Source organism: Capra hircus, chromosome 20 (assembly GCF_001704415.2).
Source record: "Capra hircus breed San Clemente chromosome 20, ASM170441v1, whole genome shotgun sequence".
Taxonomy (NCBI): Eukaryota; Metazoa; Chordata; class Mammalia; order Artiodactyla; family Bovidae; genus Capra; species Capra hircus.
This window is the reverse complement of record NC_030827.1, coordinates 33,689,854-33,710,392: the sequence shown is the minus strand read 5'-3', so window position 1 is coordinate 33,710,392 and position 20,539 is coordinate 33,689,854. Positions and strand designations below refer to the sequence as shown.

Here is a 20,539-nt window from a genome sequence, read left to right as displayed (position 1 = left end):
CAAGAGAAGTCTTGGAAAGCAGCAGAGAGAAGCATGGAAGATATAAAGAAGGAACAGGAGCTAGCATGTTTCCAAAACATTAAAAAAAAAAAAAGGAAAGTTAAAAAAAAAAATTCTACCCGAAGAGAAAAGTAGCAAACACCTTAATTCTTATTTTGTTTCATCTCACCATTCCAGGTAAAGAAATTACAAGAAATTCCCAAGACCAGGTGAATGGAAATATGGGTAGAAAGAATCAAGAGATTAGAAGTAGGGTCTCTTAAGACTCTGGGATATCTGAGGTTTCAAGAGCCGCTGTAGCTCTGGGGAAGGGTCTGGAGGCCAAGGTCAGCGTAGTAACGGTCCATACAGCGAATATTCCAGGCTCTGTGAGCCACAGTCTCTGACAACTGCTCAGGCTGCTGTAGCACAGAATCAGTCACAGGCAATACACAAAGAAAAGTAGCTGCTTGTGTCCCCATAAAACCTTATTTATAAAAGCAGATTTGGTGTGCCAACCCCTACTCTACTTGGCCCCTGCGTGCCAAGTCACTTCAGTCAAGTCCAACTCTTTGCAACCCTATGGACTGCAGCCTGACAAGGCTCCTCTGTCCATTGGATTCTCTCAGCAAGAATACTGGAGAGGGTTGCCATGTCTTCCCTCCAGGGGATCTTCCCAACCCAGGGGAAAAACCCATGTCTCTATGTCTCCTGCATTGGCAGGTGGGTCTTTACCACAAGCGCCACCTGGAAAGCCCCAACTTGATCCAACCACTGTTAAACTCTGTCACATGTCCTTGTTACTTTCAGTCCTATTTTCTTGCTAACTCAAGCAAGGGCAGTTATCACCTCATGGAGGGCATTTATGGAGGACTTTTTGGTTGTCACTAAGACTTGGAGACACTAGTGGCAAGAGGATCAAGGATTAGCGGCCTGCAAAGCAAAGGGCAATCATGCACAAGAGACTGTCCTGCCAAAATGCCAACAGCATTATTCCTAAAAAGTCAGGATGGCTCTTCCCACCCACCTCCGCAAAGATGCTTATGCACTAAAGCTTAAGTCGTCCCAAAGTACAAAATAAACCAGGAAGTTTAAGATGACACTGATCATCACTAGTTCTGTTTTCTCCTTTCATTAAGGCAGGCACACAAACATGCCCACGCATACAAAAACACACACATGCAAACACAGGCACACAGATTTGAGGCAGAAAGAAAAATGTCCTCTTCCCCAGCTGCACTGCTTTGATTTGGAAAACAGCCACTACTGTTGGCTTCCCTGGTGGCTCAGATGGTAAAGCATCTGCCTGTAATGCAGGAGACTGGGTTCGATCCCTGGGTTGGGAAGATCTCCTGAAGAAGGAAATGGCAACCCACTCCAGTATTCTTGCCTGGAGAGTACCACAGATGGAGGAGCATGGTAGGCTACAGTCCATGGGGTCGCAAAGAGTTGGACACAACTGAGTGACTTCACTTTTTCACTTCACTACTGTTAGCAGAGGCACTGCCAAATGAAATGTGCACTGTTGCTAAAGGCACACATAGGTTTAAAGGAACAACTGAGCTGCTTTCCACTGGCTAAAGAGGGCCAGGAACTGGTGGGCATTTACTTCACTACCATCAGCTTGTCAAATTCCCTCCCCTCCCTCATTTCTCATTTCTCCCTTTGCTTTTTCTCATTTCTCCCCTTCCTCTTCTCCTGGCCTATGAATAAAAGGTGGTACCATCAAGCTTCTCCATTTTTGGATCACAGGAAACTTGGCACCTAATAAATCAATGGTCACTCATAAGCTCTACAGCATATCTCTTAATTCAACTTTGGTTTCGAACAGATTGAACAGACATGGCCCTAATGCAGCTGCTGGATAGGAAGCATTAAAAGATAAAAACTTGGTTTAAAGTCACTATGGTTAATAAGTGTCCAAAGGCTGATTCAGCCAGTTTAAAGACAACCTTAACAGTATGCCACTGAACTAGCACAAAGAAGGAAGCAGAGTGAATAGTTCCAGGGACTGCCCAAGGGCTGGGTAAGATAATACCTGACACTGAGGTATAAGAACAGCTGGTGACCAAGCCAAGTCAATCAGCACACTTATTACCAGATAGAAATGTCATAGGGTTTAGCTACTTTGCTCCCAATTAGATTTGTAATTTGCTATAGCATCAGGTTTAATGAGCTATATAGTTACCAGCTTATTCATTTAATAAGCATTTATCGAGCACCAGAGCAGAAAACTACTGGGCCAGGTAGTATTCTACTGAGGGTGCAGCATTCCACAAAATATAAAAAGACCAGTCTTCTTGCGTTTACATTCTAGAATGTACGTGTGTGGGAAGACGGCACAAAAAGACAACAAATATAAATTAAAACATGGCTAAGTACCATGATGACAGACACACGGAGGGCTATGACAGGAGTGAGGAAAAGTCTCTCTGGGAAGGCATCTGAGCTGAGAGCTGAATGACAGAAAGCAGCCAGCCAATGGAAAATCTAGAGGAGTTCATTCCAGACAAAGGAAAAGGCCAAGCGAGGCTTAAACACTCTTTTTTTTTTTTTTTTTTTTTTTTTGAGGCAAGAAAAGAAAACCAGCATGGCTATAAGGAGGAGGAAGAAAGGGAACTGACAGGTAAGAGAGGTTCTCTGAAGCCATGATTATGAAACTAGTAGGCCAGTTATGAGTGTCGATTTTCTTGTATGAGTGATGGGGAATCCACACAGTTTCCAAGCAATACAGTCATGAATTGCTTCGCATTTTGAAAACATCAGTTGGGCCCAGCGGAGGAAAACGAACTATAAGGGGGCAAGAATGAGCACAGGGAGCCCTGTTAGGAGACTACCAGAGTAATCTAGGTAAGAGGACAATAAATTAGACTAGGATGACAGCAATGAAGACAGAAGGGGGGAGAAAAGTGATCCAGATACATGAAAAAGTGAAATCATCGCAACGTGGACTGGCTAAGAGGAGTGAAAAAAGAGAAAGGGATCCAGGATGATATGTCAGCCTGATGATATGAAGCCTAAGCTTACAGGCTAACTCTTTGTGGCAGACAGGATCCAAGGAAAGAGTGAGGAAAAAAGAGAAAAGTGAGGCAGTTTGGGAGAATAAACACAAGGCATATGTTAAGCTGACAACAGCTTCAAAAACAAACACAGATGATTGTTAACTTTGGAGAACTTCTTCAGACACAGTGTGAAACCACTTTGTACTGGAAACAGTCCAGTGGGGAATGGAGGAAAAAGAATTTATTTGCAGTCTCCCTTCCATATCCTGCTTTCCATTGATCAAAGTCAGTCCCACAAGGCTTTAACCCTTTCACACTTCTGGGTATGTGACCCTGTCCCTCTAAAGCACCCATAAGGCCCAACCTAGCCAGCATCAAGGTGTGATGGTCTTTTCATTATCAGCACCACACATGGCGGCTCTCTAGTCTGTGCTGACAGCAGCATCTGCTGGGACCTTATGGTAATAAGAAGAGTTGTAATAACCTATTATGAAAAATAATCTGAAATATATATATATATATAACTGAATCACTTTGCTGTACACCTAAAACTGACACAAAACTGTAAATCAACTACACATCAATTTAAAAAAAACTATCAAAAAAAGAATATTGTGAGCTTTCTGCAGGGCAGGGATCTGAGGGTGAGTGGGGCTGATTAGTTCTGGAATGGCACATTAACCAGCAGAGACAACTTCACGCTTCCAGTTTGTTTGTTGTAGTTGCTAAGTCGTGTCCAACTCTGTGACCCCATGGATGATAGCCCATCAGGCTCCTCTGTCCATAGAATTTTTCAGGCCAAGAATACTGGCATGGGTTTTCATTTCCTTCTCCATGGGACCTTCCCCACCCAGGGATCGAACCCACATCTCCCACATTGCAAGTGAATTCTTTACTGTCAAAAATTGTGAATCACTATATTGTACACCTATAACTCATATAATATTATACCTCACAATAATATATCTCAACTATAGTTCAATTTTAAAAAGGGTAAAAACTCATATAATATTATACCTCACAATATTATACCTCAACTATAGTTCAATTTTAAAAAGGGTAAAAAAGAGAGAGAGAAGAACAGATGATATCAAAACAAAAGGAGGGGAGACTACCCTAGTAGTCTAGTGGCTAAGACTCCATGCTCCCAATGCAGGGCACCTGGGTTCAAACCCTAGTCAGGGAACTAAGATCCCATATGCCATAACTAAGACCTGGCAAAGCCAAAAATTCATTAAATAGATTAAAAAAAATAATAATAACCTTTTAAAAAAATGAGGGTGGTTTTAGGAACAAGATTCCTGATAAGGCAAAAAGGGATTAGATAAGCCTTTGATAAAAGCAGGAGCACTTCATTACAACACAGTAAAAGCAAGTGGCTTGGATGTAGACACACTCAGACTGGAAGAAGTGGGGTGAGAAAATAAAAGGCATTCTACACGGACTGCATCTATTTTCTTCCACAGAATAAGAGGCAAGATCACTAGCATTAAATACAGCCAGACTGGCACTCAACAGAATGCGTTTCACACAGCCAGGTCACCCTCAAGTTCACTTTGGTAGTATGCTTTTCTAGACAAGGGACAAAATTCATGGCAAATTATAAAATATTCTAGCTTTCCAAACATAAACACTAATACAAGGAAAAATGAGACCACTTAGCTACACAATTCAATATCACCATCTAGTGGCTGAAACCTTAAAAGCCAGCATATACAAGTTTGAACCCATACTGTGATTCTTAAAAAGGTATGCACATCCCGTGCACGCGTGTGTCCTGTGCGAGTGTGTGCGTGCTAAGTCATTTCTGACTTTTGTAGCCCACCAGGCTCCTCTGTCCATGGAATTTTCCAGGCAAGAATACTGGAGTGGGTCGCCGTGCCCTCCTCCAGGGGACCTTCCTGACCCAAGGACTGAACCCACATCTCCTGCATTGCAGGCAGATTCTTTACTGCTGAACCACCCTGGAAGTCTACAGTATGTCCTGGTTAATATTAATTCCAGAAAAAGATGCTTGAACAAAATAATTGTCCAAAAAAAATTTAATACTTCATGAAATATATCAATCACATATAAAATCTTACACTATCTAAAGTATATTCACTAGTGAGTACTAGGTGCTATGCGGCATGCTAAGTGTTTATACATGGACTTGCTCTTTAATCCCCCCATAGTTTAGGAGATAAATGTCACCTTCATTTTACATATAAGGAAACTATAAATTGACACTTAAAAGATTAATAATCTGCCCAAAATTTTTACAGTAAAAATGATAAGGCTAGAATCTGAATGGAATTAAAATGGCTTCAAAATCCACGCTCATAACCACTACACTTACTAAACTGTCTCTGTAAGGCACCGGGGCTTCCCAGGTGGCACAGTGGTAAAGAATCTGCCTGCCAGTGCAAGAGACGCAAGAGACGCAGGTTCAATTCCTGAGTTGGAAAGGTCCCCTGGAGTAGGAAACGGCAACCCACTCCAGCATTCTTGTCTGGAAAACTCCATAGACAGAGGGGTCGCAAAGAGTCGGACCCGACTGAGGGACCGAGCACACACAAGCGTAAGGCACTAACATTATTTAAGGCTTCAGTAGAAAAGTAAACCAGTTTTCTGTCAGAAGGAATCCCGAAGACTACAAGGTAGAACTTCAACATTTAAAAGCTATGCTGCTGCAAACCACATTGTCCTAAGAGCAGCTAATAGTTTGTTACTAATGAAGTAAACTAGACAGGGTAGAGTCTGTGATGCTCAAGAACTGTGCCTCCTTTGGAGGAAGAAAGACATTAACACACTTGATCATACATATTCAATGTACTCAGACAACTGTCTAAGTGCTAAATAAAACTAAATGAGAAAACCTGCAGGGTAAAAAAAATCTCAAGGAGGCAAAACAATGTATCCCAGGAAACTGAAGGAGCTCCCTCCTTTCCACCAACCTTCCCTCCCTCCTTCTCTAGCAATGCCTCCAGAGGCACCCCTACTTCTCTACACTCTTAGGATTATTACTCATTCCAAGTTCAAAGCTGTTCCATATTTTGTTACTTAATCCTTACCATCACAGCTTTTGAGGAAAGGAATTGGACTCAAAAAAGAACAATAATTCTCAAGCATCATATTCTCAGGCAGGAGGAAGACAGGAAAATTCTATTCCCAAAGGACCTCTGTGGTTGGAATATGAAATAAAATATGTTCTCAGAATGGTGTTCCAATCTGGAGTTTAAAAATATATATTTCTATAGGTATAATGTAACATATGGTCATTAATCCACAAAAACCTATTTAGCCACAATAAAACATAACACAGCAGCCTTACAAATATTCAGTAAATATCTACTGACTGGCCTTGTAAATGACACAAATTATTCCAAGAGTTAGAGTACAAAAGTCTGTTTAGACAAAGTCCCTACATTCCTGGAGCTTACATTTCTATAGAAGGCAAAGAAATATAAAGCACTAAATAAGTGAAAAATGTAACTTCAAAAAGAGAAAAATACTAAAAGAAAATTTAAAAAGCTGATGTGATTGTGGTTTCTCTTACTTTGTTTAAGTCATAAAATTACTTCTCACCATTGTTAACAAAATACAATGAAAAGGGTCTTATTGTTGCATAGAAAGAGATCACAACCTAGTTTTTTCTCTTCAGGAGTGTTTACTGCAAACTTTTTTGTACTTCTTTGCTCCAGCAATACCAACTTGGTAGAATTTTCCTAAACAAGTAAAACAATTTCATGACTCTTTCTACTTCCATGTTCTGTTCCCACTTTCTTGAAATACTTCTCACCACTATTGGTATGGCAAATACTACTCCTTCTTTGAAACCCAACTGAAGACTGAATTTCTCTGTCAGAACTTCCTTGATATACACAGGTAGAACTGGTGGCTCTGATTTCCTGTGATTCTAAAATATTTTGTATGGACCTGTCTTACTGCACACACTACTCTAATTATTTGTATTCTTGTGCAGAAGGCAATGGCACCCCACTCCAGTACTCTTGCCTGGAAAATCCCATGGATGGAGGAGCCTGGTGGGATGCAGTCCTTGGGGTCGCTAAGAGTCGGACACGACTGAGCAACTTCACTTACACTTTTCACTTTCATCCACTGGAGAAGGAAACAGCAACCTACTCCAGTGTTCTTGCCTGGAGAATCCCAGGGATGGGGGAGCCTGGTGGGCTGTGTTCTATGGGGTCGCACAGGTTGGACACGACTCAAGCGACTCAGCAGCAGCAGCAGCAGCATCTTATCAAAAGCTGAGCTCCTTAAAGTTTATTAATATATCTTACCTCTCTTTGAATGTTTTTTTAAAAGAAGGATGAATGGATGAATGGCTATTTGATGTTAGATTTTAATGATGACGTTACACATTTCTTAAAGCTTAACACATTTTAAAGAAATTGGTACATCGATAAATGTCTAACACTGTTTCTACACCTCGGTACATCAATAAGTCTTACAGCACTTGAAATAACTGCCACCCTAACAACTAATTCACTTTGTGATCTCACCATTGTAGAGGTCAATTTAATGATTGTCTCTGAAACACAGATTTAGAAATGTAAATCATGAGTAAAGAAGTTTTTCAATCTTTTCTAAGGTTTATTTGATTAGCATTCCTTTCACCTAATCACAAAACAGACATTTAAAATTCTTTTTTAAAAAAAAAAAAAGCTGATGTGATGGAAAACAAGGAAGTACAGGGTGCTGAGAAGAGGACTTATGAGCAGAGATCTGAAGGACAAGACGATAAACATCAGAACACAGGAACTAACAGGTTTGCAGATAAGTCATAAGACAAAGCTGCATCAAGAACTGTCTTCAAAAACACAAGGAAGGACATTGTGGCTTAAAATGTACCGAAAATGATTGTGAAGTTGATAGGAAAACAAGGATTGAGTTCTATTCTTTTAATTTAACTTTACTATTCTTCCTTATATTATTTACTACTCCTCATATTACTTTCAATCATGTTGAATATTCTCTTAGATATTTTTAAACCATTATTTCTATTTATTTTTGGCTTAGAGTAGCCAGATGACTCATAGAACTACAGATATCTTTAATTCTGTTTAGTGATCCTTCAAAGCTGTGTATACAGTAATCCAAAAACAAATGCTGAAGAGCTAAAATACTTAATTATCTCACAGTGTTCTCCATTCAAAATAAAGCATCCTATCCAGCTGATTTCAGTGAAATGACTCAATGTTTTGAAAGAAAAAAAAAAAAAAAGCTATTTGTTTATCCACAAAGTTGATATCTCTCATCTACCACAGGAAATTCGGAGGGGATCCCATGGCAATAACTGAATAGCTCTTCCCTTCTACACACTAGTGTGGTCTAGAGAAAAAGATAAAAACAACAAAATTAATGAACTTTTAACAGGCATTTACAGGAATTTCTAAAGATGTTTTATGGATGTTTTCAAAATGATTTCATAAATGTGGAAAATTTATAGTTGATTTTCTTCTAAGATAGAATAGCCAATCTTGTGAAGTCCTACCAGAGAAAAATCTTTGTGCCTAAACACTACAAATGAAAATTCACAATCTAACATTAGGACATGAAGCTGGTAGTTGTCGTTGACTGACTGTCTTCCCTTCACTTCCAATTTGAGGTGCTAATATTTTATAGTTTAAGCATTACTTCATGTTTTACATTAAAATTCAATAAGATTACTCCCAGAATCAAAACAACATTCCTAGAAACAAAAAGGCTGGTTCCTCAACTTTGACTCAATTAAGACAAAAATGATAAACAAGCAATCTTTTATAATCATCCTTACCAATAGTCAAAAAAAAAAAGAAAAAGAAGAAACAAAAGAATTTTTAAAAAGTGCTTCTTGTTAGCACTACTACTTTTAATGTCTCAAACGCTTCAGCACCACAAAGGATATACCAGTCAATGCCACACAGGCCTGACTGTAGATCTCTGGATGATCTGAAGAGCATTCCATCCTACCAAAGACCAAAGCCATCCTCTAAAGGAAAACTCTAAAAACATACCTTTTATTTTCAGCGAGAGTGGCTCCTTCATCCTTCAGCTGTTTGCTTTTCTCGGCACAGCCTTCAAGGAGACTCTCTTTCCTCCGTTTAACAGCGTGGAGCCAGCTGCCTTCATCTTTCCCGGCTGCATCTTTCTCATCAGCAGCTTCAGCTTCAAACTGCTGGGATGTGACCTTTGAGACCTTCTCACCGATCTTCCTTTTCCATCCAAAGGAAGCCATTCTGGAAAAACTACAAAGAGAGAGCTTTAAATTTCATACTTGGCCCTTTATAGAAGTATTCCAACAAACAGGTAAAGAAAGGATAAAAGGATAAGGCTGTCACCATTTTCTGGCCCCTAATTAAAATAGTGGATCTAGGCAATAATCATTTATGGCTGCTAACATCGTAAAGTGAAAGTGTTCGTCACTCATCATGTCTGACTCTGTGACCCCATGGACTACAGCCTGCCAGTTTCCTCTGTCCATGGGATTCTCCAGGCAAGAATACTGGGGTGGATAGCCATTTCCTTCTCCAGGGGATCTTCCTAACTCAGGGATTGAACCCAGGTCTCCTGCATTGCAGGCAGATGCTTTACTGCCTGAACCACCAGGGAAGCCCAACACGGTAAAGAAAGACAAGTTCACAATATGTATCTCCTGATGGAAGCGACACAGCAGCCATGAAGTATTCCTGCCAAAATTAACACTACATCACCTTATATCTCTACCGGTTTATAAGAAATAAGGGATACAGAGGAGTATGTTAAATAACATGTCTGAGACAAGACAGCAAGGAACAGAAACTAAGGAAAAATAAAACTGGTTTCTCCAAGAAAAAAGGAAAAGTTAGGAGGTACCCCCTAGATTAAGAGAGACTTAAGAAACAAAACCAAACACAATGTGTGGATCTTGTTTAGTTACAGAATCAAACAAGCCAATGGGGAGGAAAAATTTAAGAAATAATAGGGGGGATCAGAACAATGCCTTCATATTTGATGATATTAAGAAATTCCTGCTTTTTCAGGTATAAGAGTATTATGTTGACAAAAAGTATGCTCATCTTTTGGGAATACATATTAATATATTTTACATGAAATTACACAGTATCTAGGAATTGTTTCGAAGTAATGATGAATATGATATAAGATACACATATTAAAAGATTGCTATGAGTTGATAAGTGATCAAGTTAGGTGACGAGTATATGGAATCTACTTCTCTCTTAGCATATATGTTTGAAATTTTCCATCATAAAAAGTTTCTGAAAGATTCAAAATTGGTAAATGATTTAATTCACAGAACTATATGGTTAATCAGAATGATAACAAATGTTAAACTGCTTTGTAAAACTGCAATAATAATACAAAATATAAGGGCTGAGTGAGCAAGCATAATTGATGGAACAAAGTTAAAGAAAACCCTAGAAGAATTCAACAAGTATTTATTTCGAGTAGGGATTTACTGAGGGATCAAGAACTCTTGCTAGTTACATGGATAGGTTTATAGATACTGAGAAACCTGTGGAATTGTAAATGAATTTTTATATGTTTGTACCCTGCACAAGAGTCTCTATGCTTTCATTCCATTCTTAAAGGAGCCTACAACCCCAAAGAGAGTATCAACGGACTGATCAACTATTGGGATAAGGAAAAGCAATGGACCAAAGGTCTACACACAACTATCAAAGAATGGGCATTGTGGGAGTAATAATGGAAAGTAATGAAATAGTAAGTTCCAGCAGCTACCAAGCTCTTCATCACCAATGCACACTGAAATAAAGTAGAAGTAACCGCTAGGATGAAAGAGACCAAAAGAAAGTGTGGGTGGCTATGAGGTCACTAACATGGAAAGGCCCAAGGCAATGGCAGATTTTGGAGAGGTAAGAAAATCGTGAGTCATGTGCCTAAGTTCTTAATGAAGTGTCAATAAACTACAGCAATCAAGAAATGTACTGCGTGGGACTTCCCTAGGGGTCCAGTGATTGGGACTGCATGCTTCCACTGCAGGGCGCATGGGATCTATCCCTAGTTCGGGAACTAGGACCTCACCTGCTGAGAAGGGAGGCCAAAAAAACACAACCCCAAAGCAAACCAAAAAAGAATGGATAGGCTGATAGGGGTAAACCACACGCTTTCCACAGGAGCAGAGATTTTTAGAAAAGCCTGCAGGAGTAATGGATTATAAACTATACTAGGGAATGAGGACAAAGCCAAATCCTCTTCCCAGACCCATGGTAATAGGGGAGAATGAGTTTCCTATGTTTGAAGATTACTGCAAGTAACATAGGGAAAGAACAACAACAACAAAAAGCCTGAAAATGTAAGTGTGTTTACTATGGAACCTAAGCCCAGAAGTACAGAAAGAGAATATAAGAATGGATCGTTAGAAAGCTCTCACAAGATATTAGAATAAGTCATGTTAAGAAGGCTTGCATTTACCACTGTCCCTAAAGGTGACAAGAATGAGGATGATTAAGTTTTCTGGCTTCAAGTTTCCAAATAGGCAATGTGAGAGACGAAACTGTGTGTTAGCCATTCAGTCGTGTCCGACTCTTTGCGACCCCATAGACTGCAGCCCGCCAGGCTCCTCTGTCCATCGGGATTCTCTAGGCAAACTGGAGTGGGTTGCCATTCCCTTCTCCAGGGGATCTTCCTGACCCTGGGATCGAACCCTGGTCTCCTGCATTGCAGACGGATTCTTTACCACTGAGCCACCAGGGAAACCAACAGAGTGTGGGAACCAGAATAACACAGACAATTTACCCTGCCACAAGCTAGAGAATGCTTCTCTTCACTGCGTCGGAAAGTGAAGCAACGAAGGCGAGGAAACTGAAGAACACAAACAAGGAAGCAAAACAGCATCCTTCTGCGTATATGGATGTATTCGGAGGTGAGGGATTCCGCAAGAAACGATTTACCCGAAACACGTTACCGCAAGAAAGAAACCAGTACTAGCGACTTCCCCTCATTTTGAACACACAAACACGTACACAAAAAAACCGCGAAGTTCACAAGGGCTGCCCAGGACGTCACCCGCGAGCTCAGAGTCCCGCCCCAGACACGGGCCCCATCCCCGGGGTGCAAAGTCAGCTACCTTCCGCTCCTCCCGCCAGGGGCGCGAGCACCAGGAAGGGCCTGAACCCCAAACTGCTGGTCCCTAAAGACCAACCTTAGCGTCCTGGCTCTGCCACACCCGCGGTGGGCCTCAACTCCGACTTCTGAAGCTTCTTACTCCCGTCACCCCAAGACCCACCAGCCTCGTTTTCCCCCAACTTCCGCCGAGTTCCACCACTGACCCGTAGCCTGTGTTACCCGAAGGCCACTCCCCGGTCCCCTGTTTACATTCCGCTTGCCCTTTACCCACCGGAAACGGAAACTATCGTGCCCACCTCCTTCCCGCTTGCCGTAGATGCCGGGTCTTCCAAGATAGGGGGTTGGTCGACCTAGGGCGTCCGAACCCAGTGCCTTTCATCCGCAATCCTTTCCCTGGGACTACAAGTCCCAGAAGTCACGGCGGCCGCCCCCACCCCATTATTACCCTCCGAGGCTGGTAGTCCGGGCCGCTCGGACCGGCGCGCCCTCTAGCGGCAGACGAGAGCATCGGAGCGCTGGTGCCCACAGCTCGGGAGCGAGGGAAACTGCGTCTGCGCGGGCTGAGTGCGCATGGAGAGGACTTCGCTGGTGGTATCGCGAGGCCAATCCAGTCAGCAGGTAGAGGGCGGAAAACGAGTTTGGGGGAAATCGGGAGCACTGATATGCGGCCCTCCCTGAAGGAATTTACAGCCTAGTTAAGATCAGCCAAGTGCTGAGGACAGAGGCAAACCCAACTATAAAAGTATATGAGGGTGGGGAGAGGACCAGGGAGGGCCGTAGCTCAACTGGGGGGGGAGGGGTCGGCGGGGGAGGGCGGCCGAGGGGGCCAAAAAGTTGGATGCAGCGTCTCTAAAGAAGAAAGAACTATGACCCGAAAGTAGCTGTTTTGAAAAATAAAGTGGGAAAGTGTAACACAGGGAAGTGTGTAGGAAACTGAAAAATTGAGATTGTTCTCCGTGTTGTGGTTTCAGTTTTGTAAACCAAGTTTTCTCAACCTCAAGGGTGTAACGTTTCCAACTGGATCATTCTTTGAGACGGCGGGAGCGTGGGGGTGGGGGGTGACTCTCCTGGGCACAGCAGGGTGTTCAGCAGTATCCCTGGGCACTAGATGCCATTCGGAGAAGGCAATGGCACCCCACTCCAGTACTCTTACCTGGAAAATCTCATGGACGGAGGAGCCTGGGAGGCTGCAGTCCATGGGGTCGCTAAGAGTCAGACACGACTGAGCGACTTCACTTTCACTTTTCACTTTCATGCATTGAAGGAAATGGCAACCCACTCCAGTGTTCTTGCCTGGAGAATACCAGGGACGGCGGAACCTGGTGAGCTGCCGTCTCTGGGGTCGCACAGAGTCGGACACGATTGAAGCGACTTAGCAGCAGCAGCAGCAGATGCCATTAGCATCCACTACCACCCCACCAGTGGTGACAACCAAAAATGTCTCCAGAAGTTGCCCAAAGTCCCTGGAAGAAAGATGGGTCCCCCTCTCCCCTCCTCTGCCTCATTGAGAACCACTGATGGGAAACAATGATTCTCCAAAGATGAGCCTCAGACCCCTGAGGGTCCTCAAGATCTTTTCAGAGTCAGAAGTATTTGGGGGACTTCTCTATGGGTTAGAATACGCCTTGAAATACAGGGGACACAGGTTCCATACCTGATTGGGAAGCTAAAAATCCGTCATGGCACAGAGCAACTAAACCCGCACACCACAGAGTCTATGCACTGCAACCACTGAAGGCTGCCTACTCTAGAGTGCGAGCGTGACAATGACAGATACCGCATGAGGAAATGAAGATCTTCCCTGCTGCAACAGAGACCCAATGCAGCCAAATAAGTAAATTTAAAAACAAAACTATATTTTCATACTATCATGACATCATTTACCTTTTTCATAATGTTGACATTTGCAGTAAGAATGGAAAAGCAATGGTGGCTAAAACCACTGGGACCTCAGTACAAATCAAGGTGGTGATACCAAGCTGTACTAGTAGTCATTGTATTCTCTCCTTAGTACACATTCATTGTAAGAAAAAGAAGATTCCAGTCACTGAGTGTCCTTAAAGAAGCAGTAAAAATCAATTTATTAACCCTGAGTATAGACATTTCTTTTTAATATTCTGTGTGACAAAAATGGGAGGTACAAAGTGCTTTTACTCTATATTGAAGTATGATGTCTCAAAAGCACTTGTGAGATTACATTATAAAAAAATACTTTTTTTGTGGAAGACAACTTTTACTTAGAAGAACTGACACACCTGCTGATTATTCAGGCTTGGGTCTGACAAACATTTTGAAAATGAAGGAAAGCCGCCTGCTACATCAAGGAAAACAATTGACAGTGTTCCCAAAAATAAAATTCAAGAATTTAAGCAAGAGATAGCTGGAGTAACAGCCAAGTTTGGCCTTGGAGTACAAAATGAAGCAGGGCAAAGGCTAACCGTTTTTTCAAGAGAGCATACTAGTCATAGCACACACCCTTTTCCAGCAGCACAAGAGATAACTCTATGTGTGGACAACACCAAATGGTCAATACCGAAATCAGATTGATTATATTCTTTGCAATTCTTTGCAGTGGACAATGGAGAAGCTCTATACAGTTGGCAAAAAGACCTGGAGCGGACTGTGGCTCAGACTATGAGCTTGTTATTGCAAAATTTTATCATATCCATGGAATCACAGTCGGACACAACTTAGCGACTAAACAACAACAAACCATTTTGGAATACTTGTATTTGCCACAATTATCTTGCCAGCTTCCTGGTACTTCCAGACTTTTTTTTTTTTTGGCCACACTGCAGGGCATGTGGGATCCTAGTTCCCAACCAAGGAATGCACCCACCATCCCTGCAGTGGAAGCACAGTTTTTCCACTAGACTGTCAGGGAAGTCCCGAGACTTTTCTGATGAGATCAGTGGTGGTATCAAATGTGATTTTCTTTTTTATTGTTGGATTAGATGTTTCCAACATTTATAAGAACTGTGGAAGTGAACCAGTTTTTCAAAATAATCAGTATGCAATTGTGGTAGCCAACCTCCAAGATAGCCACCTGAGCCCTCCCCTTGCATTCACACTCTTGTGTAGTTACTTCCCACATCATACCAGGATTGTTCTCTGTTGCCTCAAGGATATAGCAGAAGTGATAGTATATCACTTCTGGTATTAATAAAAAGATACTACTATGGTGGTGGCAGTGTTTCTTCATCTGGGTAGAGGTTTACATGGCCATGTTCATTGCAAACCTAAAACACTGAAAATTCATCAAGGGAGATACTTGATTTGAGCACTTTTCTGCATATGTTAGACCTCTATTAAAATCTTTAAAATGTATGTATCTAGGGACTCAGAGCAGGATTTATGCCTTATGGTCACATTCATAGTGCTTGGTTCATAGTAGCTATACAAGAAGATATAGTTTGCAGAGTGAATAAGTCAATGGTGCTTGAAGTGGTACACCTTTCTAGGAGTCTGTACTAAACCTCTCAAATAACTATCTTGATCCACTCTACCCTGGTAAAGGCTACCCCCACCACTTCCCTACTTACTTTGCTTTATGATAATGCACCTATTGATATATTTAATAATTTCCCATGCTGCCTATATAGACAACATGATCATCTTCCAAGTTGTTAGAAATCCTCTAAATTTGTCAAAGTTAACATTTATTGTCATTCACAATAAATAGAACAATCTTTTTACAATAGAACAGTTCAATAAATATTGATTTTTCAGGCAAGAGAATTTCTTGTACAATTTTGTTCAGTCAGGGTAAACATCTAGAGTTAATTTATAAATCCCCTAAAAGAACAACCCATGTGTTGTTCATAACACTCTTTAGTACTGTTTTCTGTTGTTCAATTATCAAGTTATTTTAAAGATTTGGAATAGCGACAATCTAACACAAGCCAACAATGCCATATGGGATATAAGATTTTTTACTGATTGAATTCTAACAGTACTGGAATTCTAACCAAATCCAATGTTGGCAGCCAAAGGTAACTGCTCTTCTGTTATCATATATAACTTAATATTTTGTTCAGGTGTTTAATTTTTAGATGAAACAAAAGCTCACTAATTTAGATGAAACAAAAATCATAACATTCAAGTGCCAAAATCTGCTCAAGCACTATACTTTATATTTAGGCACACTGTTTAAAAGGTATACAGATGGTTGGCTGTAACAAGTAACATTTTTTTTCCACATAGTTTTCTCAGAAGTTAAAGTTAACTACATTGTAAACCAATGAAAAATCATATTTTTTATTATCCATTTTCCAAGTTAAAGTATTTGAAATTGTATCCTTAAGTATACCCTGGTCAAGACAAACGTGAACAAGACTCAAAAATCTTGTACCACAAAGATTGATTTCTACCATACTACCAATTTATGTTGTATGTAGGCTTTGATTCATCTAGTGAAGAAAACTCACAATAAAAATAGGATTTCTGTTATGGATGGGGGACTTGGAAGGAGTTAAGGGGAAAAGATTTAAAGCACATTTTTTTTCTTTCATTCCAAAGGTGCATGGAGTTCTACATCCACCCATAGTCCACCAATCATTCAGTGTGAATGGTATGTATCGCTGAAAAACCAAAAGGGGCGGGGGGCGGTGGCAGGGTGAGAGGTCAGGATTTTCTGTATAAAATGATTTAAAACTCTGAAAAACTACAAAGCCATCCAAAGAAAAAATATAATCAAAGTAAAAGCAATGGAGTTTATTTCAGTGAAATTACCTTAAATTAGATATATTAAGCTCCCCAGTCCCCCAACCTGATAGAAAAGTTCCTCTCAGTGAGAAATCATTTATTTTAATGGCAAAAATTTTACATATCAGTAAAATCTGTTATTTAAAACTGTGTACAGTACATTTCTGGCAAAAGCCTTATACATCTTTCAGTTGTCAAGACAAAGTAAAAATATGGTTGCATAAAATCACAAAAAATATATATTGCTGAAAAGATAATAAAAAAAGATTAAAAATCATTTGCATTGACTCCCTTACATCTTCAATTAGTAAGAATTTGCAAACAACAGTAAATTTGTGGAAACTGTGATGAAACCTTGACATTCTCAACCAAAAGTTGTCATTTCAGATATCCCAGCTTAAAATGAACCTACTTGCAATAGTCTCTGTATTTATCATATTATTTGTACAAGTGCAATATTTAAGTATCCAAAATAAAACTCAGTAACTTAAAGGAATCACAATAACTTAAAAAGAAGCCGTTTACAAAATTAACAATTTTTAGAAGGTCCTATTTAATTGGTTCCTCTTTTTGTTCCCCACTCCCCACAACAGGTCAGAGACATTACAACAACGTCTTAGCTCTATATACAAATCTGTAGCTTTAAAAATACAGTCTTCTGTTCTTAACACTAGGAACATAATGCCGCACTTAGAGAGCCTACATGAAGTCAGTATCTCCAAAACAGAGGGCCACATACAAGTTATAAGTACAGCTTGAACTTATATTTAAATGGAACTCCTATAATTTTATACAGCTTTCTGATTCTAAGTTGAATAGAATAAGCCCTGGACAGAGGAAGCAAGGTTTTCTCTTGAATTCAGTGCATGTTGCTAGGGATGCTGGAGCTACATCTACAACTATACAAGCTATCATGACACTGGAGAGCATTATCACCCAGTTACACAGGTGCCAAAAACAATACTACAATACCAAGAGTCTTAAAAAGGGGGGGTGGGGGGAAGAGTTCTGTTGCAATGGAAAGAGAATACCAAAAAAACTTTCTTGAAGTTAAAATATAAGGCAATTATGAATGACACAGTATTTTATTATTAGCATACACATACACAAATTTTATCTGAAGTGGCTAAATTTTTTCTTACACCTAGTATGTAATGCATTACACTAAGAGCAAGAAAAAGAAATTATAAATCTGAGTTCTTAGGAGGATTAAGCAACTTTGGGCAGTTCCCATAATGCTACTTTAAGTAATGAAAATCCAAAGCAAATGTGACTAGTTAGAAGAACTGATTTGTTCCATATTTTATCAAAACAATAAGGTAATAGCTAAGAGATAACCAAATGCAATGTGTAAACTTTAGTTGGAGCCTGGTTTGAAATAAATTTGTATGACAATGAGGGAAATCTAAATATGCATCATTAGATGGCATTAGAGAATGGTATTATGGTTTTTTAGGAGAATGTCATTATTTTTTAGGAGATGCTTTAAGTTTTGAAGAGTGATGAGTCTTATCTGCAATGTCCAAATTGTTCAGGGGAAAAAAGCATATATACACACAAACATATACACATAGATATATATAACTGTATCTACATACAGATATATAGATAAATATGGCAAAATGTTAACAAGTATTGAATCTAAGTGGTAGATAACACATGTGATCACCTTAACAGCCTTTCAGTTTTTCTTCTAAAACATGGCCATAATGAAATTTAGGAGAAAAAGTCCTGTTTAAGCAGTTAACAGTTTGTAAGACATGTCCTATGCACTGAATCAATTTAAAAGGTACATGATTGAATGACCAGACATTCCTGCATACAGTTAATACTGACTGACATGATTAGGAGAGAGGACTCTGTGATATTGGCAAATGTCAAACCAACCAATGATTTATTTACAGTATATGCAACGCAGCTCTTGTGACAAAAAGAGCAATTTATATACAGAAATATAGTGGGGCAAATTGTAGAACTAAAATTAGTGCCTGGAGTATCTGAATATATAAGTTCTGTATGTTTTTGCACTTACCAAACTAAAAGAAAAAAATTTAACTTGTGTCAGGTATCTTTAATGTGACTTACCATATACTATAGAATATTAAGGAGAGGATACAGAAGAATCATCCAGGCTGTCCCTAATGTTAAAAATACTTGCTAAATTAAGGAGCCCAGCAAACAAAATCACCTCTAAAAGTCTCTGGGGATTCTAGTCAAATATTTATTTCTTTATTCCTTTTTTGGCCGTACCACGCGGCATGAGGGATCTGAGTTCCCCCACCAGGGATCGAACCTGCACCCCCCTACATTGGAAGCACAGAGTCTTAACCACTGGACTGCCAGGGAAGTCTCTAGGCAAATATTTATTGAATAAATCTTTGAAGCAAATATATAACACATCAACATGTAATTAACATATGAAGGCCTTTATGGTAAATTAATATTCTACAAAGCCCTGTATACACTAAATATAAAATAGCCAAAAAATCAAGTGAGCCTGAGAGACCTATAATTCATTGCGCATAGTATATTATTCTATATGCCTACTGAACAATGAACAAAATTGTCTTAATTCATTTTTGCACATTATGCTTTTAACTACTAATCATGTTTCAACCTCTGTGCAAACTGCATTCCAAAAGGCCAACCCTCAGTTATAATTACATATAACTTGATTATACATGGAAGCATTTGGCTATGATTTATTATGCATGCTTATTGCTATCAAAGAAATAAGCAAAGTTTTAGGTTTACTGTGCAAGAATTTTAATTAGATTCGCGCACATCTCAAAAAATTCTATTGTGTGACTTCCAGGTCTTGGAGTTAATTCAACAGGAGAAGAGTCAAGTGAGGTTACAGATGAGGTAAGAGAAGCTTCTGAGGATTTTCCTTGAGCCTCAGCATCTGAATCATTCCTTTGGCAAGCTCGATAGTTGCTAACTGAGCCTGATCTCTGTGGCGTAGCAGTCCCTGATTTGGCTTCAGTAATTTCATCTGGGTAAAAAAAAAAAAATTCAATTTATTCTAATCCATGACACCCTTCCCAAAATTTTAACAGTATTTAATTTGCTTCTTTAAGTGAGACCAGCTATCAAGAGCATGTTTATTTTGAATACTCCCTATAACAGAGGCAATGAATTATGCCACTTGCCTCTTTTACACACAGTAATGTAGTCAGTCCTCTGATGACTTATTAAGATTGCATACATATTTGGCTACTCATCAGTCTTGCAATCCAGGATTAAGAGCTCAAAGAACTAACAATGAGGCTTAATAAACATCATTCACTAGCAACAGAAGTCAACCTTTCTATATTAAAATAAATGCACTGAAAATTTAAATCTTGGAAATCATCTCATCTAACTCCTTGCTTTATTGATAAGAAAACATAAACCCCTAACAGTTAAGTGACTTGCTTAACAAGTCACTTAAGGTAACAAGTGAACAGAGAGGTAAATCTTGAAACTAAGTCTACTAACGCTCATCTCAGTGCTCTTACTTTGCCTTCATATTTAAGATCTTATAAAAGAGCAGCAATTCCAATGAACAAAAACAAGGAAAAACTAATTAAGAACACAACATAAAAACAGTAAATGGTCATTCAGTTGGTAAACCCAGGTACTAATAAACCTAAGGTTACAAATTTAATCCAAATACAATGGAAAAAAACCCATTCTGTATCTCAAACTGCATTGTTAATACCATCCGGACATAAACAAACAGGTTTGGCCAACATATCATAGCTTAAAGCTGTGTCTTTTGATACTGTGTAGGTACTATC

The 20,539-nt window shown here is 39.7% G+C and overlaps 2 protein-coding genes and 1 long non-coding RNA gene across 9 annotated transcripts in view; 1 reads left to right on the top strand and 2 right to left on the bottom strand.

The window, feature by feature from the left end:
* The window catches only part of TTC33 (tetratricopeptide repeat domain 33), a 28,747-nt gene extending 16,289 nt beyond the window's left edge, over positions 1-12,458 (bottom strand). The window contains exons 1-2 of one of the 4 annotated variants that reach the window (XM_013972769.2): positions 12,350-12,458; positions 8,981-9,211 (exon numbers count right to left, since the gene is read on the bottom strand). In XM_013972769.2, coding sequence (XP_013828223.1) covers positions 8,981-9,211; positions 12,350-12,432 — 314 coding nt within the window. In that variant the 5' untranslated portion in view covers positions 12,433-12,458. Of the gene's footprint in view, positions 1-8,980; positions 9,212-12,129 lie in introns of all 4 variants that reach the window. The other 3 variants (XM_018065505.1, XM_005694759.3, XM_018065504.1) reach the window with 3 other exon arrangements.
* LOC108638402 overlaps positions 12,560-20,539 on the top strand; it is a 37,336-nt gene continuing 29,356 nt past the window's right edge. For both annotated transcript variants that reach the window (XR_001919782.1, XR_001919781.1), the window contains exons 1-3: positions 12,560-12,671; positions 16,572-16,623; positions 19,573-19,622. This is a non-coding gene — a long non-coding RNA (uncharacterized LOC108638402). The remainder of the gene's footprint in view (positions 12,672-16,571; positions 16,624-19,572; positions 19,623-20,539) is intronic.
* Positions 16,743-20,539, bottom strand: part of PRKAA1 (protein kinase AMP-activated catalytic subunit alpha 1) — a 28,088-nt gene continuing 24,291 nt past the window's right edge. For 2 of the 3 annotated variants that reach the window (XM_018065500.1, XM_018065502.1), the window contains one exon: positions 16,743-19,752. In XM_018065500.1, coding sequence (XP_017920989.1) covers positions 19,508-19,752 — 245 coding nt within the window. In that variant the 3' untranslated portion in view covers positions 16,743-19,507. The remainder of the gene's footprint in view (positions 19,753-20,539) is intronic. The other variant, XM_018065501.1, reaches the window with a different exon arrangement.